The sequence below is a fragment of the Protomyctophum bolini genome (genome assembly GCF_963924005.1).
Source record: "Protomyctophum bolini genome assembly, chromosome: 12".
Classification (NCBI taxonomy): domain Eukaryota; kingdom Metazoa; phylum Chordata; class Actinopteri; order Myctophiformes; family Myctophidae; genus Protomyctophum; species Protomyctophum bolini.
In genome coordinates this window covers 41,598,814-41,616,400 of record NC_137873.1, presented here as the reverse complement: position 1 = coordinate 41,616,400, position 17,587 = coordinate 41,598,814, and the positions used below count along the sequence as shown (strand labels likewise).

General features: G+C 42.3%; 1 protein-coding gene across 11 annotated transcripts in view; it reads left to right on the top strand.

The window, feature by feature from the left end:
• asph (aspartate beta-hydroxylase) overlaps window positions 1-17,587 on the top strand; it is a 46,887-nt gene that overhangs the window by 22,575 nt on the left and 6,725 nt on the right. For 6 of the 11 annotated variants that reach the window (XR_013964975.1, XM_080777227.1, XM_080777228.1 and 3 more), the window contains 7 exons: window positions 7,765-7,845; window positions 10,309-10,377; window positions 11,436-11,518; window positions 12,054-12,329; window positions 15,397-15,946; window positions 16,660-16,701; window positions 16,826-16,855. Coding sequence is in view for 10 of the 11 variants with exons in the window: in XM_080777227.1 (XP_080633353.1) it covers window positions 7,765-7,845; window positions 10,309-10,377; window positions 11,436-11,518; window positions 12,054-12,329; window positions 15,397-15,946; window positions 16,660-16,701; window positions 16,826-16,855 (1,131 nt within the window). In the remaining variant the exon portion in view is untranslated. The remainder of the gene's footprint in view (window positions 1-7,764; window positions 7,846-10,308; window positions 10,378-11,435; window positions 11,519-12,053; window positions 12,330-15,396; window positions 15,947-16,659; window positions 16,702-16,825; window positions 16,856-17,587) is intronic. The other 5 variants (XM_080777223.1, XM_080777225.1, XM_080777224.1 and 2 more) reach the window with 5 other exon arrangements.

The window sequence follows — 17,587 nt, the reverse complement described above, 5'->3', positions numbered from 1 at the left end:
TGAAGTATCGGCATGTGTTTTGTATACTTTTGTAAAGACTGCCGGTGTCTTTCTTGAAGTCCTCGGTGAATTAGGCATCGATCAATATATGGTTTCACAACTTTTTTTGTTTGAGTAATACTAGGTTGTTTATATAGATTAGCGCATTGGTGTCATACAGACGCTTGTTTTACAGGTGTTTAACGTTTAATTCAGTTTCTATCCTGTCTGTAGTTCTTTGCCATTCCTTTCCCCTGCTTTCTTTGTCAAGTATATGTCCCATTTCATCATAGCCTCTTCACCATTATCATCAATCCCTCAATAAAAAGCCTTATCAACCCTTTATACATAACTGGCTAAGTTGAGGTCTCTATAATTATATTCCTTTCTAAGACTGGTACATTTTCCAATACTATGTGGTTTTGTAGAGGCGTGTTGGGGATCAAGATGGCCTGGTGGTTAAAGAAGCCATTTGGTGTCTGTATGGTAGTGTACCGTCTGCCACAGAGTTTATCCTATGAGTGTCTCGTCCTCCACGGGGCCCTGTGCTGTAGAATGTCTCCTCCACGGGGCCCAATGTGCTGTAGAATGTCTCCTCCTCCACGGGGCCCTGTGCTGTAGAAGTGTCTCCTCCTCCACGGGGCCCTGTGCTGTAGAATGTCTCCTCCTCCACGGGGCCCTGTGCTGTAGTGTCTCCTCCTCCACGGGGCCCTGTGCTGTAGTAGATCACCTCCTCCACGGGGCCCTGTGCTGTAGAATGTAGGGCGTAGTAGATCACCGGAATTCCAGTTAGTAGGCTATAGGTTTGTGACTCAAAGGTCAGAGAAGCCAGAGGCAAGGGAATTGGATTTTTAGACCTTTTCCTGACCCAAAGGCCACAGAAGCTAGAGGGGAGGGCGGTGGATTCTTAGGACTTTTCATGACCCAAAGGCCAGAAAAACGAGAGCTGAGGGCAGTGGATTTTAGGAATTCCAATTGGAAGGAATTGGAACTTGGAAGTGCATGCTACACTGAACCTGATGCACTGGTTTCTATAGGGGTGGAGCAAAAGCAAACAAACAAAAAACAAACATACATTCATTTTTTTCTCAACTTTTAACCTCTTTCAACATAATGACAAACCCCATTTTGGGCCCCATTTTGAGCATGTCATAGCTAATTATAATAATATCTTAAAAAACACTCGCACACGCTTGTGGATGGACTATTTTTGCAGCGCGACACTGTCGTACGAATTATAATATGGGGTGAATTAAAATACACTCTGACTGTCTTCATTGCTAAATATCTGGTTGTGCATCAAATCTAAACGCTATTATTTCTTAACTGATTTAAAAGGACAATCACATTTGTCTTTGTTAACCCATTGATGCCTTGTGCAACCTATACGTTTTTCTACCCTTGATGCCGGCGCGCGCTCTGTCTCATCAGCTTTTGCTATACATGTAGCAACATAACTATTTAAAAAAATAATGAATCAAAATTTGAAGGTTTTCAGAAACCTTAGGTCAGGCCCTAGAAGGCGTTCCCATATTCGGCCTCGGGTATCAATGGGTTAAGAAGGCCTTACATTTTATATTGAAATGTACTTTTCTGCTGAAGATACATTATAGACCTAGCATAGCAGGACTGAAATGACCAAACATTGCGTAGCCGTTTCTTGTTCTTCAAGTTTTGTCAGAGCAATTTTTTGTAGCCGTGGTGAACTCGTAAAAGCAAAAACAAAACTCATTAACCTCCGAGAGGCGCCCGTTTCTCTGCGTTGCACTGATAATGGCAGAGTGTTCTTCTTGTCTTGGTGTGGACCTGATGCAAATTTCTATTTCTATTTCTAATGGATTTGCTTAAACTTACATCCTGAACAGACTGGTTTGTTTGAAGCACGTCTGTAATCTACTGATTTGTAATGGTCTCTGTACCGCCGGCAAAGGCACAGTCACTTATCAGCTCTAATGGATTCTGCCACACTTGTGCCACCAGGTGGTTATTGGCATTGTAAAGCCCGTTCATTAAGAATGAAGATGAATATGTCACACCTACACTTTAAACCACTTTAAAGTAAAAAATGTGACATCGCAGAATTAAGTCGGACTCATTCTGTAACTGCACTGACCTCGCACTACTCTCTTAGAACTCTTGGCAGAAGTATTGCTTCCTTGGAGCCTTTATTTGCAAGTGAGATGGATGGGCATGTTTGCAAGATGTTTGTTTTTAATTTAATTTAATTGACACACATTTGAATGAGTACCAAGGGAGGAGAGTGACATTAACATCACTAATATGGATTGGACTTTGCCTTGATGAGCACGTGGTCCTGCATGTGGCATGCTCATTCCTTATCGTTTAATTTGGCTGGAGATGCAGATTTCTTTTTACTTCCAGAGTGTCATATAGTTTATAACCTGATAAACAAAACATAAACAAATCCTGCAGGGTACAACTACAGTCAGTGTTTCACAGTGTTGCAGAGATGACGGCATGCAGGTGCTGGTGGAAGGCAGAGCAGATAATACCCATTAACTTCCTCCAGACTCAGAGAATAGTCGGCCTGGGCTGGTGGATTTAAACTTGTGATACTGTATCAGTCACAAGCCTGCAAATCTTTCCAGCTGAAGTTTTTCCACACATTTGTGGGTTTTCTGGCTTTTTAGTCACAGGGTGTTGGTGAGACGGCGAAAAGTTGAAGATAGTAAAGTGTAAGAAGATTTTTTTTCATTGTTGATAGGAGCTCAGACATAGCTTAGCCCTTATGAATTATAAATACAGAATACTGTTTGTTTTCAGTAAATAATTTACACGTTGGAAATGTATATAGAAGTGCATAGACTACTTTTATGCAAAACCAAAGCTGGCGATGTGGGTGACCAAATATGGCTTCTCTGCCTTTTTTCAGGGCTTAAAGTTCTCAGTCCTGGGGACGGATTTCAGTCCTGAGGAATTCATAGGGGTCATTTAATGAGATCAGTGCAGATATGCAAAAAAAATCGTTTTCAGTCTTGGGATTTTTTTCATAGCATGCCTAATAAGGTCAGTGTCCATCCACATGGATGGCATGTCCGTGAGTCAACTTTAGGCCTCGTGATGCTAAAACTCTCCATTGAAACCAATGGGAAATCGGGAATGAAATTGCTTGGGTCACGGAGCCCCACCTCAGCTGTTGTGTTGCAGAGAAAACATTCTTCCAGAGGTAGTTTGTGTTGGTCAGTCTCTTGTTTCAGGAGAGAGCGAGGTACTGTGTATCTGACTGGCATCAGAGCAGCATCTGTACCAGGCCTCTGTACCAGGCCTCTGTAGGTGCATTAGATTGTAGTCTGTGAGCTATGAATTGATTTACTTTCTGCCATGTTGTGTACTTGAATGAGTACATGACGATAATGTGGAAACCAAGACTAGCCATCTTGGTCTGTGTGACATTTAGGAGACCAGAAGCGCGCAATGTTCACAGATATTGCCTTGAACTCACCAAGTGGGATGGTGAGTTCAATGCCATGCAGGACCACCATCAATGCAAAGTCCAATCCATATTAGTGATGTTAATGTCACTCTCCTTGGTACTCATTCAAATGTGCGTCAATTCAATTAAAAAAACATCTTGCAAACATGCCCATCTCACTTGCAAATAAAGGCTCCAAGGAACTTAACCCATTTTGGGGCGGGAACCCCTTTTGGTGTAGGTCTGCTATTTTTGAAAAATCGAAGAACGACTGACATGGAAACATAGCTTTTTCAGAAAACTGTCAGGATGTAGAAGACATTTGTAGAATCTGATCTCAGGTCAAAATGGGTTAAGGACGTAACACTTCTGCGGTATGGGGAGAGACAACCATGGCCACTTGTACTTATTTGTACCTATAGTGGCGTGGGATGGCGTGTCATGGTAAATTATGGATCTTTGAATGAATTCAGCATAGAGCTCGGAAAGACCCAACATGGCTGCTGCCAGTAAGGATAAGAGAGTGAGAGATGCGTAAAGCCAGGGAAAAGAATAATAATTTGTCATTATGTTTGACACTTGTTAGACACACCATTACAGGTGGCTTCACATTCTGATGGCTTGGAGAGAGCTTTAGCTAAAAGTTTATTTTGTCAATTTAAAGCCCGATTTGCATATATTTTTTCCAAGCAACTTCGCTTGGAGCTATCTTCCAAGGCTCCTTTTTTTTTTAAATTTGTGTAATTTATAAGGTTTTGTTGCGGCTGGCTTGCCCAACTACCTACTATCTAGGGTGGTGGGGGACTTTGCCAAAGAAATGTAATGATGTGTGCATGCATGCGTGACTGTGTGTGTGTGTGTGTGTGTGTGTGTGTTACAAATTCTAATTGGGAAGTGCAGTGCATGGCAATTCCATCCGAGCCGGTCCACAGTTCCAGTGAGGTTCACCATTGTCCTGTTTCTGTGTAACATTAGATGAGAAACCAGGAGATGAGGCCACGAGTGGAGCTAAGAAAGGTACCAGTACGATGCATGGAGCCGTGTGCTGTTACAGTAGTGACATAACAGAGTCATGATGGTGCTGTTACAGTAGTGACATACCTGGTTGAGTGTTAACACGTGTTTAGTAAACCATATGTATACTTCCCATTCTAAACACATTAGTGGCGTTGGTAACGCATCTGAGTGGACTGCTGTTTTTAACATTTTACAGCTCAACTAATGAGAGCGAGTCAACATTAACTTGTTGAATGATGTTGAGAGAATGTCTGGCGAGCCTTTAATTTACAGTAGGAGATGAATCTCGCCGTACATATTTACAAGGTTGACTGAGGAGTGCTGTTGGCATGAGGGTTTGGTTTCATGACACTGGAGACTTTAACCACTTTAACCCTATAGCGTGACTATATTGGGGAAGCGTTTTCAAAAGTTTAAAAAAAATATCCCATGTATAAAATGTGTCTTACCTACGTGGTTAATATGGTACTAATGGACTTTGCTGTGTGGCAGCAATTGATTAAACTTAGCTAATGTTGAGAATGGCATGACGTCTGTCTAGCCTTATCTACACAAACTGACCCGAGGCCTGAAACTAGTCTGGATTTCATTTTCTGTAGCCTGCTCTCGTTGCTCTAATGCTCTTCAGAGCCTATAGCGTAGCATGGCCTTCCTCCCATTGACACTGAACCCGACTCAACAGCCAGCAGGGCTTTAACAGGCCTCCCGGTATCTTGAAATACCAGTACTAAGCTTTGCCCTTCCCTGCCGTGGATGACTAGCGACGAACAATAACAGCCTGGCCTGCTTCCCATAACTAGATGTACGACTTGTAAACCCGTCTAAAACCCACCGCTGTTGTCCCTATACGTCCACCTCAGAGAACACTCTGATCAGGGACACGGGCGCGAAGCTCAGAGAGGCCCTGAGGCAGCAGCTAGTCGTCATCCACGAACGCGTGGAGGCCAAGAAACTCGCCAAGATGGCCCTGGCCGAGGTCAGGAAGATCCTCGCCAAGGAGGACGCGCAGATGGTGCTGGGGCTGAGGAGGGAGGAGATAGCGGCCAAGGCCAAGGAGCGAGTAGCCGCCCGGTTGCTGGAAGAGGAGGAGAAAATGGTGAGGGAGGAGATGGAGAAAGCTCTGGTGAAAGCCAGGGAGGAGGAGTTGGAGAAAGCTCTGGTGAAAGCCAGGGCCGAGGAGGAAGAGGAGAAGAAGAAGAAGAAGAAGGGAGAGGAGGAGAAGGGGCAGGAGGAGGAGGAGGGAGGGAAGAAATCAAAGGAGGAGAAGAAGGGAGAGGGGGAGGGGAAGAAAGCCGAGAAGGAGGACAGGAGTAAAGGGAAAGAGCCTGACAAAGAGAAAACAAAAAAGGGCAAAGGGGGCAAGAAATGAAGTCGCAGGGAGTTCGATCTGTAGTTTATATAAGGACTCCTCACACAGGAAGTCCCATTTCCCCAGTGCACTGAAACCTCTTCGGTGTTAATTTGAGTCCGTGTCAAAATAGACCTGTAATGGTACATTTTTACACTGGTGTGGAGCCCAGCCAAGGGGAACCACCACCCATGGCTAATATGAGGTGGAAAAACATCCATGTGCATAAAGCCCATAATGTTTTTTAGCCAATCCTCGCCCGTCAGACATAAACATACTCTTTTTCCTCTCAAATAAGCAACATGAGTTGGGGGGAAAGAAGCCAGCCGAGGGGAGGATGAGAGGAGAGAGGATTGGAACAGAGGGAGGGGGATAATGATGAACCAGGAGACGGAAGGAATGAATACAGTTCAGCGTTCGTGTCCTCATGGTGTGACGAGTTGGTTGCTTTTGAAACTTTGTCAGACGCGGTTCATGGTTGAAATTTTGCCTGCACTGTAAATGCATTTTCTTCATTGTCAATAAAGTGATTGGTTTTCCAGTTTTTTGTTGGTGTGCGTGTGTGTGTTGTTGGATAATTTACATTGCCTGGGTCCATCAGGTTGTGAAGTTGAAAGCGATGGGAATTGCGTTGCGTGTGATTGAATGTGTGTTGGTGCGAGCGAAAGGAGCGTGCATACAGCCATGTTTTGATTAATTAAACACGGTATGACTTTCAATAGGTGGATCTTGGGGAAATGAACGGGAAGGAAAAACAGGCACCTTTTTATTAACATTACTACCGTACACTTGTACAGGCTGTAATTGATCTCTTTTCCACTTTGCACTTCTTCTATCTCCACTGACCTCTGTCCAGCAGACCTTGTCATTGGCCCTTAGGGCTGCAAACCAAGTCGAACAAAGGTTGCATTTACACAGGAGGAGCGTGAAATCGGTTTCTAATTATAACCATATATGTGAGCAAGATCAGAACATGTAATTGCTTAAACATGGACATGCCATCAGATCTGGTTAAAAAGAAAGATTTAAGGGTTCAGGCAAGTCGTTCTAAATGTCCCATTTGTTAATTCAGTCAGACCATAGCCAATCAAACCATGACAACCGCAGGTGTGCAACCTCCAAGAGTCAACAGCAACAGAAAACCCATGTCTTTTTCACCTATAGAGAATATAGAAATGACTTTATTTTTATCGTGAATCATATATTGTTATGAGTGTCTTAAATATGATCTGATGTTGACATGTGCAGATGTGCCATTTTGAGAACTTCACCTGTCTTGCCATTGGCAATTCAATAGATTGAATGTCACTGCATTGACAGGAACAGAACAATTCAATAGATTGAATGTCACTGCATTGACAGAAACGGAACAATTAAATATATTGAATGTCACTGCTGCATTGACAGGAACAGAACAATTAAATATATTGAATGTCACTGCATTGACAGAAAAATAACAATTCAATAGATTGAATGTCACTGCATTGACGGATACAGAACAATTAAATATATTGAATGTCACTGCATTGACAGAAACGGAACAATTCAATAGATTGAATGTCACTGCATTGACACAATCATGTTATAAAAGGTGTTCATTGTTCATTCTATTCAGATTTCCCTGAATTGATGAGAGTTAATCTGTTGGACACTTCTTCTCCGTAGCAAAGCAGCAGAATTAGCATTGGGCTAATCAGTGAATTAAACCAGGAAAATAATCTTCAGGGAAAGATCAGGAAAGCGTGAAGAGTTGGAAATGGCACATCCGTACTGTACAGTCACACACTCTCTGTGCTATTCTTAGCTGTGGATGTTGCGTCAGTGTTACATGTGTAGTGTAACGTGTACAGTGTTTTCGTGTATCATCATTATAACCACGTAATTCCTTGGTGCCACCATGCCCTGTTGGTCACCAAGGCGGCATGGTGGATTCCGCTCAATGTTTCGTTGTCATGCCAACACGCCTGTGCATCGTCCCATCATGTAGGACTCAAAGAGAAGGCCACCGTTGTCGTGCCACCGCCCATGCCAGAGAGCGCCATCCCCGTCGAAGCACCTGCATTTGAAGGTATGACACTCATTCATGCACGTACGTGCACCAGTGTTGATTTCGTCGACTAACCCATTCTGACCTGAGATCAGATTCATACGAGGTTTCCACTGGACACACACTGGTCTGATTAACCCATTCTGACCTGAGATCAGATTCTAAAAATGTCAGTCGTTCTTCGATTTTTCAAAAATAGCAGACCTACAAGCTCGTAGCGCGCCACTCGGTGGCGCGCTATGAGCTTGTAGATCTGCTATTTTTAAATAGCTAAAGCATAAAATGATGCTAACACCAAAATGGGTTCCCGTTCAGAATGGGCTAATACTATGACGAGACTACCTTTCTTCACTGACAAAAACTAAATTGAAACTAAATGAAAACTAGGATGACTAAATATATTGACAATTTCATCAACAAATTAACAAACAAAAACACAAAACTAGACTAGTGGACACAGTGGACAAGAGATCCAGTATAAGTCATTTTACACTTGCGTTGCATGCTGAAAATGGCACATCTACAAGCTCACAACGCGTCACGGTATGACACGTTGTGAGCTTGTAGACCGGCTATTTTCAGCAAGTGTAACACACTTAACACATTTTAGGTGACTAGAGACTCTTGACTAAAAATCTAAATTTGCTGTCAAAATCAACACTGACATGCACAAGTTAAAAGAAAGTTGTACATGTGATGTCAATATAGATTATATATTCATGACATGCAAGCGTTTATGGGCACATGCAGATATACTGTTACTGTATATGCAATTATGCATTTATGTGCGAATGGGGGGTCCCCCCCTCCCTCCCTCCACAGTCCTGAGGCAATAAAAGACCCCGGGCCTAAACACATCAACCTCTGCCTCATATTGGCTGGCAAAACATTTCATCAGTCGTGTGACTGAAGATAAAGGTTCAGAAGTTTTGTGACTGAAAAAGTTACTTATTTTTATCGTAAAAAAACATATATACACACACACACACACACACACACACACACACCGCCCCCCCCCCCCCCCCCCCCCCCCCCGGTCTGAATATAAGACTACGTTTTTTTTTTTCTTTCTTTCAAAATGGAAATATCAGGGTTGTATTATAATCGGGGACTAGACTATTTGTCATTCAATGTTACTTTTCCCACAAATGAGTCGTCTTATAATCTGAGCCGTCTTGTATTCGGTCAATGAAAAACCCCTCTAAGAATGGACACAAGACATTATACAGTACGTGAGTCTGTGCACGCATATGGTCACTTAGTGGGGCTATATGTTATCCATTCTGCAGTGCAGCTATCTGGTGTCCTCCTTGGTTAAATATTACATGCAGAGTACATTTTGACAGGTGAAGTACATTTGAACTGAGAAAGTACCGACTACTACATGTCGCAAGTATTCCTCAGTGTTGGCCAACAGCGACCACGTATTGTGCAACAGTGCAGCATGTGGCACGTGCAACAAAAAAAAAAGAAGGTTTTTGCCTGTTGTAAAACAATACATATATATTCTTTTTCAGGCTTTGTTCTGTTCTGTTCTGTTCTGCTTAAATTATTGGACTAACTAGCAACGGGTGCAGTACTTAGTTTAGACAGTTTTTGGTTTAGACTAGTCATTGGTTAGACCAGTCATTAGTCCTACAACTACAACCTATCTCAAACCCTCACCCTAAACCTAACCTCCCACGGGGCAGCACACCTAAACCTAACCTTAACACATGTCTAACCAATGACTAGTCTAAACCTAACCTCCCACGGGGCAGCACACCTAAACCTAACCTTAACCCATGTCGAACCAATGACTAGTCTAAACTAAGTATGCACCCCAGTGACCCCACTAGGAGCATCTTACCCATTTAAATTCAAGGAACCCTATAATAAAAAATAAAAAACATCTTGGTGATTGATATTTCAGCAAAAATATAGCGGTTATAACACTCCACTAATGGAAAAGCAAAGGACTGCAGTTGTTGTTTTTATACTAGAACAAATTCCTCTAAATGACTGATTTCTCATTGGTTAGTCTAAAAGTGGACGTGGAAAAGAGTTTCCATGTCGTCCTGAATGTCGGCTTGGTGGAAATGTAACGATCCATCAGCCGCCTGAGGCCCTTCAGATGAAAAATCTCAGTCACTATTATTTTTTTTAAAGATATTTCTGGGGCTTTTTTTTTTTGCTTTTATTTGATAGATTTACAGTAGGTAGACACAGCAAAGTTTGTCAGGACTCGAACCCGCAAAACACACCACTGTCATGCTGGATTACCAGCCACAGTGCCTGTACCGCTAAGCCGGCCCAGGCCAAAATCTCACAACTTTAAATGAACACAGAGACAAAACGGACACCTCTACTAGTACACAACATGCACAGACTAGTATCCTTTGGTTTGATCACATTCCAGAGGTAACAGTGTCAGTATATTATTGCCACTACTATGATATGAAATCCTTGGCTTACTCTCTGTCTCGTCCTCCTCACCTTCTCTAGAACCGGAGCCAGTGCTTGAGGAAGTGATTGAAGCTGCTTTCGAAGAGGAGGAGGTTGCACCGCCGCCAGGTAGGAGTGTGTGTGTGTGTGTGTGTGTGTGTGTGTGTGACTGTGTGTGTGTCTGTGTGTGTGTCTGTGTGCGTGCATGTGCAAATATGAAACAAAATGGCGTGAATCCAGTAATGCCAACAGATGGATATTGTTCCATCTGCACTTTAAGTCCCGTCCAGTTAAAAATCATCTATTATATGAATAAAGTAGTGTGAAATCACTATTACCTGAAGACTAAATGTAATAACCGGCAATAATGTTTTACAGCACTGGGGCCCTTTTCAGCACAATGATATATAAATAACTAACAATTTCATCGTCCAGCTTTCTCTGATTCCCAATTTTCTTGGAAAAGAGAAAAGAAACTAAAGTAAATAATTAAAGTAGGAAACAAAGGGATAAAGCATACTTGAAGAGGTTCCGAGCTAAACGAGGAACGGTTAAAACACTTTTATTTTTCATGCGTTGTGAGATGGTAGATCTACTACTTTGACACGGTTTTTCTTACGAATTTCAGAATCATTTTTGGAGAAAAAAATTGACCAACAAAATTATTGTTCTCTTATGGGGGACCCTGTCACAAAATCCTTTCAAATGGGCTTCCATTGCCATACCATTTAATTCTGCTGTAGGCGCCTTTTTTCATACATGGGCAACTGGGGGCCACGTGCGGGCGGCCCTCACCGTCACTTAATGTGGCCCTCAGGTTAATATCGGAATACTGATATATTACTGATTTCAGCTGTTACAATTCCAAACATGACTCGCTTGAATTACTTCAGTCTATTAAAAATGTATTGTCTTTTTTGGTGTCCAATGTATTTGCATTTAAAATCGTGAAGTTAACATAAGTATAACTAAATGCATTTGAAATAAAATAGCAAAAATAGCAAAAAATAATATATAAATATATATATATATAATTCACGATTTCAATTCAAATATAGCAAAAATGTGGTAATATAGTGGCCCTCTCAATCTTCAAAGTTGACCACCCCTGCCTTGCATACGTACCTCTGTCTCTCTCAACCCGCCCCCTACTCACAGTCCACTGATGTTCTCTGTGTCTCTCCTAGAACCTGAGCTTGAGGAACTTGTTGAGGCGGAACCCGAACTGGAGCCGGAGGACGAGCCAGAACCTGAACCAGAGCCTGAGGAGGTCAGTAAGAGACGAGCGGGTTGGGCTGGGTTCCGTTTTCCGCATGAGGCCCGTGCCCAGGCGCAGCATGGAGGGAATGTTGTAGAATGAAATCAATCAATCAATCAGGGTTCTGTTTCTGCATGAGGCCCGACCCGACCCGACTCTCCACAGTCGCAGCATGGCATGTTGTAGAATGAATGGAATCAATCAATCAATCAATCAATCGATGAAAATCATCCTCTCTTATGTAGTTAAAAAGAAAATAGGGCTGTCAAACCATTACAGCTTTAAAAAAAACAATTTAATCACGATTCATCACCATTCAATCTATGTCCAAATCATGCATGCATTAATTGAGTTGAAAAAAGTTAAAATGTTTTATATAATTAATTTCCACTTTCACTTTTCAATTTCACACTTTTCAATTTCACTTTTCAATTTCAATTTCACTTTCACTTTCACTTTTTTCACTTTTTCACTTTTCAATTTTTACGTATTTTGACAGCCATAATAATAATAATAAACGTACATATACATACACATAAATGTCCAGATTATTGAGGAGGAGCCCGAGGTTCTGGAGGAGGTGTTCGAGGAGGAGGAGGAGGCCGAGCCTGAGGTGGTCGAGCCCGAGCCCGAGGTGCTCGAGGCCGAGCCCGAGGTGGCCGAGCCCGAGGCGGTCGAGGCAGAGGCCGAGGTGGCCGAGCCCGAGGCCATTGAGGAGGCCGTTGAGGAGGCCGTTGAGGAGGCCATTGAGGAGGCCATTGAGGAGGCCGTTGAGGAGGCCATTGAGGAGGTGGAGGTTGTGGAGGAGGCAGTGGAGGTGTGTGTGATTCACAATCTGCTTTAGTGCATTTGGACCTGAGACCAGATTCTACAAAATGTCTTCTAAATCATGACAGTTTTCTGAAAAACTCCTATGTTTCTATGTCAGTGTTTCGCAAACTATTTCATGTCAAGGACCCCAAATATTATCTGTATTTCGCTGTGAAATAATATATATTCAAAGATTCCGTGCCACATTTTCACGATAAAAAAGCTCGCTATGAGCTTGTAGATCTGCTATTTTTCAACAGCTAAAGTTTTAAAATAATTGTTAAAGTGGTTACACGCTAAAGCAACGTTCCCGTCCCGTGAACTAAACGAGGAGGAGCATGTCTACCTTCTGCACGGTGGAAGGGAAAGCAGGGGCGTCGCAACTCACTTTATGATGCTCCAAACTTTATTTAGAATATGTTTGACAACATACATATACACATATACTTGAATGACAACATACATATACACATATACTTGAATGACAACATACATATACACATATACTTGAATGACAACATACATATACACATACTTGACAACATACATATACACATATACTTGACAACATACATATACATATACTTGACAACATACATATACACATATACTTGACAACATACATATACACATATACTTGACAACATACATATACACATACTTGACAACATACATATACACATATACTTGACAACATACATATACTTGACAACATACATATACATATACTTGACAACATACATAAACACATACTTGACAACATACATAAACACATACTTGACAACATACATATACACATACTTGACAACATGCATATACACATATACTTGACAACATACATATACATATACTTGACAACATACATATACACATATACTTGACAACATACATATACACATATACTTGACAACATACATATACATATACTTGACAACATACATATACTTGACAACATACATATACATATACTTGACAACATACATATACATATACTTGACAACATACATATACACATATACTTGACAACATACATATACACATATACTTGACAACATACATATACACATACTTGACAACATACATATACACATACTAAAAAAACAAGATGGGTGGGTAGGTAGCTGTTCCTTTTTGTATAACTCAATGGTGGCCCACTGATTGTTCAATGGATGACACAGCTAGTGGTGGACTAGCTACTAGAGTACTGTACTGTCGGTGGCGTCGTGCCCAGGGAGTGCGTTTGTCTTTAGTAGGCTTTTGATTGATTGAATATTTTATTAGACAATATAAAAAGGAAAACGGCACAGTAAAGGTACAGTCGACTAAAAATGTGCTGTGACAGGCCTTGATATCGTTGTATGCAACCTAGCATGAAACTGGATCCCTTATCCACTAGTCCCTCCTTAACATTTTAGTCTAAATATTAGTCTCCCCCCCCCAATTCCCCTGTAGTAATTGGTTTCTTTTAAAAGTTATGCAACAGCTGGCACTCAATGCTGGAGGACATTTGGCTACGGCTTAACAGTGTGTTTGTTACTGAGGTTAGTAGGTTTTGTGTGAAAATGAAATGCAGTTAGTGACGCACAGTTTAATTGTATTTCAGAGGTTTGCTTAGTTTGCTTTTGCTTTGCAATGTAGCTGGCTAGTAGCAGGCAGCTGCGTTCAGTAGCTAGTCATCCCTCGATCTGTTGCTTAGCCTTAGGCCTCATTCACACGTACCAAACACCAATCAAGCAAATGTATGGTCGTTTTTTGTGGCCACCACAATGCTTTTCCAATGGGAGTCACATGGTTTGACCAAACATTTTTGTTTGAGGGGGAGGGGCAGAACACCACCAGCAACCAGCAATCAAACACAAATGTTTGATCAAACCATGTGGCTCCCATTGGAAAAGCATTGTGGTGGCCCAAAAAAAACAAACGACAAAAACATTGCTTGATTGGTGGCGTTTGGTACGTGTGAATGAGGCCTTATGGCTTGCTAGCTAGTTGCAACTTGTGACATATCATCCCATTTAATATTGGTAAAAGAGAGATGACTGAATCTTATGGCAGTGAGCTGGTACCCTTTTACTACTGCTATTAAAGTTTATACTTAGCAAAACTGTAAATTCCATGTGTCGGACACAGAAATACAGTCATTTACTGTCGATACATCCTCCTCATACAACTTGAAAAATAGGCGTAAGGATAATGCTCATCCCTCAACTGACAAGAGTTCCCATTACCATGGCAAGGGCATACGTTGGTCAAAAAGACCTAAGAAAATGTAAGACGACAACTAATGATGAATGTTGGCGACCTTACAGCTTTTTCATTAGTAGCCAGTAGGTACAAGACGCCGTCAGACGACACACATTTTTATATCCGTTTCACTAGATATTAATCGGGCGACATTGTTTGACACACTTTTACTCAGGTTGACACTTTTACTCACTCCATTAGCCTTCCTCAAAAGGGCTCTTAACCCCCCTATGGCCCTTGACGTAATGAATCAATAAATCCTGTAATCGTTTAATTCCCTGTAATCGGGGGGCTTAATGTAGCAACTTTTAGCTTGTTTGGCTAACGGCCGATGTAATCTACCTAAAACCGGCCGAAATCCGCGCGTGCACTCTCTCGCAGGCGCGCACGCGGTCTTTATGTCCATCGCTGCGTAAAATGCGAAATTAGAGCTTCATTTGACTTGGTTATTAAAATCAACGATGATCGCTTAGCATCCCGGACATCTGATGGTGCTGCCACCATCAGGACTATAATATACTGTAGGATTGCCGTGTTAAAATGAGATGTAGTCTGTATGTCACGGAGTTTTCTATTGGCATTACAATGACAAATTAAACATATGAATAGTGCAGGTAGAAGGCACAATCCACTGTTAATTAGGCTGGCCATAAGCCAGTTAAGACTGTGGCAAATAATAATAATTTGACTGTGGCAAATTACTTGAATTACAAATGACTTGAAAAGCTGTTTAGCACATTTTGACAAACGTATGTTTAGTGGGCCGCTTGCTGCCATGGCAGGTGTACAGAGGAAAGGGACAGAATGTCTCATCTATTATATCCTACAACATTCAGGCTGCAGTTGAGGAGGCGCCAGCAGCGGAGGAGGAGGAGGTGGTTGAGGAGGCTGCTCCTTTGGAAGAGGCTGTTGAGGAGGCCGAGGCTGTGGAAGAGGTTGTGGAGGAGCCATTGGCGGCCGTAGAGGAAGAGGAGGCCGCTCCTTTGGAAGAGGCAGTTGAGGAGGCAGTCGAGGAGGCCGCTCCTTTGGAAGAGGCTGTCGAGGAGGAGCTCGCTGTTGAGGAGGAGGCCGCTGTCGAGGAGGAGGTCGAGGTGGAAGTACTGGCCGCCCTTTCAGAAGAAGCCGTTGAGGAGGCAGTAGAGGAGGACGCTCCCTCAGAAGAGGCCGTGGAGGAGGTTGTAGAGGAGGCTGCCCCTGCAGAGGAGGAGGTGGAGGAGGCCCTGGCCGAGGAGGAGGAAGCTGCCCCTGCAGAAGAAGCCGTCGAAGAGGAGGCTGCACCAGAAGTCGAGGAGGAGGTGGTAGAGGAGGCTGTCGCAGAAGTGGAGGAGGAAGCTGCTCCCTCAGAAGAAGCTGTTGAGGAGGAGGCCGTGGAGGAGCCAGTAGAAGGTAAGAGGCAGCGTAGCAAAGCAGTGTGTGTAACAACAAGAAGAACCTGTGGTACACCATGAATGGGTTCAACGGTTACACATTGTCTCTTGCACAATACCAGAGAGCAGAGAGTTTGTTGTCACTTGGATCTACGAGTACACTCACTGTGAACTGAAGACCCTATTGTAGGCAGTGACATTTTTCCATGGCACACACAAAAAGCAGTGCAAATGGCACTAGCATGCAGCCAATCAGGATCCTCTAAAATAAATAATGCACCCATAGAGGTTTTCACAGCAGTCCACTCCACATGGAACCTCTCCACCCTGCAGTCCCATGGCTGTCAACGGGGGCATGTGCTCTCTAGGGCTGGGTCTCCAACCGGAGGAACCACAATCTGTTCCATCATATTTTGAACCGTTTCTGGAACCGGTTTTATCTACATTGTCAGTGTCAAATTGAGTCATAAGGGTCCATTTGGTTCCATTTGTACACTCTTTGAGTTAACAGACCTGTGAGTGTCTTTTGGAACCCTGTATACCTCACTTTGAGAACCACTACAAAGATATGTATGTAATACTGTGTATATGATTTAATGTGTGTTCATCAATAATGTTAATAGATTTCGAAATGATATTGATTACTGAAAAAAGAATGGCCTAAATTCAGCAGCATGTGTACTAGCAGGTGTGTTGTTTAAACCCGTTTCTTTTTTTGTTCTACATTCACAGCAGAAACTGTAGCAGATGAGGTAGAGGAGATCCCAGAAGCAGGTGGGTAACACACATATAACTGTAACAATGGCCCATATTCACTTATATTTGTGAGGGTGTTAAGCAAAACATCTTCTAATTCTATTTTCTGTGTGCGTTTCTGTCTATGTGCGTGCACGCAAAGCAGAGGAACAGATTCAGGATGAGCCAACAGGTAATTATATATTATTTTCATTATTATAATGCTGCAGAGAGCATTTATTAACTCACTAAATTAAGGCATTGTTTCGCACTGGTGCTGGCAATACCAAACACATTATGCATTGACAATTTTAAGTCATTGTTCTTTGTTAAAACAAGCCCAAGTTCTACATTGTTTTATAAGATGTACATTTTAACTTTTTTCATTAAATAGACTAGACTTCGGTAAAGACTTGGTTGCCACATGGCAAGACAAGGTTGCCACATGGTTTAAGTCATTTTCATTCCTCATGAAGGCGAGGAAATTAATCGAAGCCTTTGGAAAAAGCAGTGAAATGTAATGTCAGGAAGGTGCACTTATTGTTTTTGTACATAATATATATATTTGTTTTAACGTAACATGGTAGTAGTGAGTAGACAAAATCTGTCGACTTCAACAACTTGGTTAGAATTCATGCAGATATTCATTTTTTTAATTACTTTGTCATGCCTCTGGGGCTTCGACAACCTTCATATTACATAATACTGCGTCGGTACAGTACAGCGTTTTGCAATAAAGATTGCCAGCTGTTAAAGTCTACATGTCGCCGATTGTCAGTCGTACTTTGGCTGCATTTACTCAGCGGTAGAAGATCTTATCTTGTGATGGCTGAATAAACAGAGACTCGGGTTAGATTACATATGGCTTCCATGTGTTCAGACAGGCATGGGAAGACCTGCTGGTCTGCTCTGTGTGTATGACCTA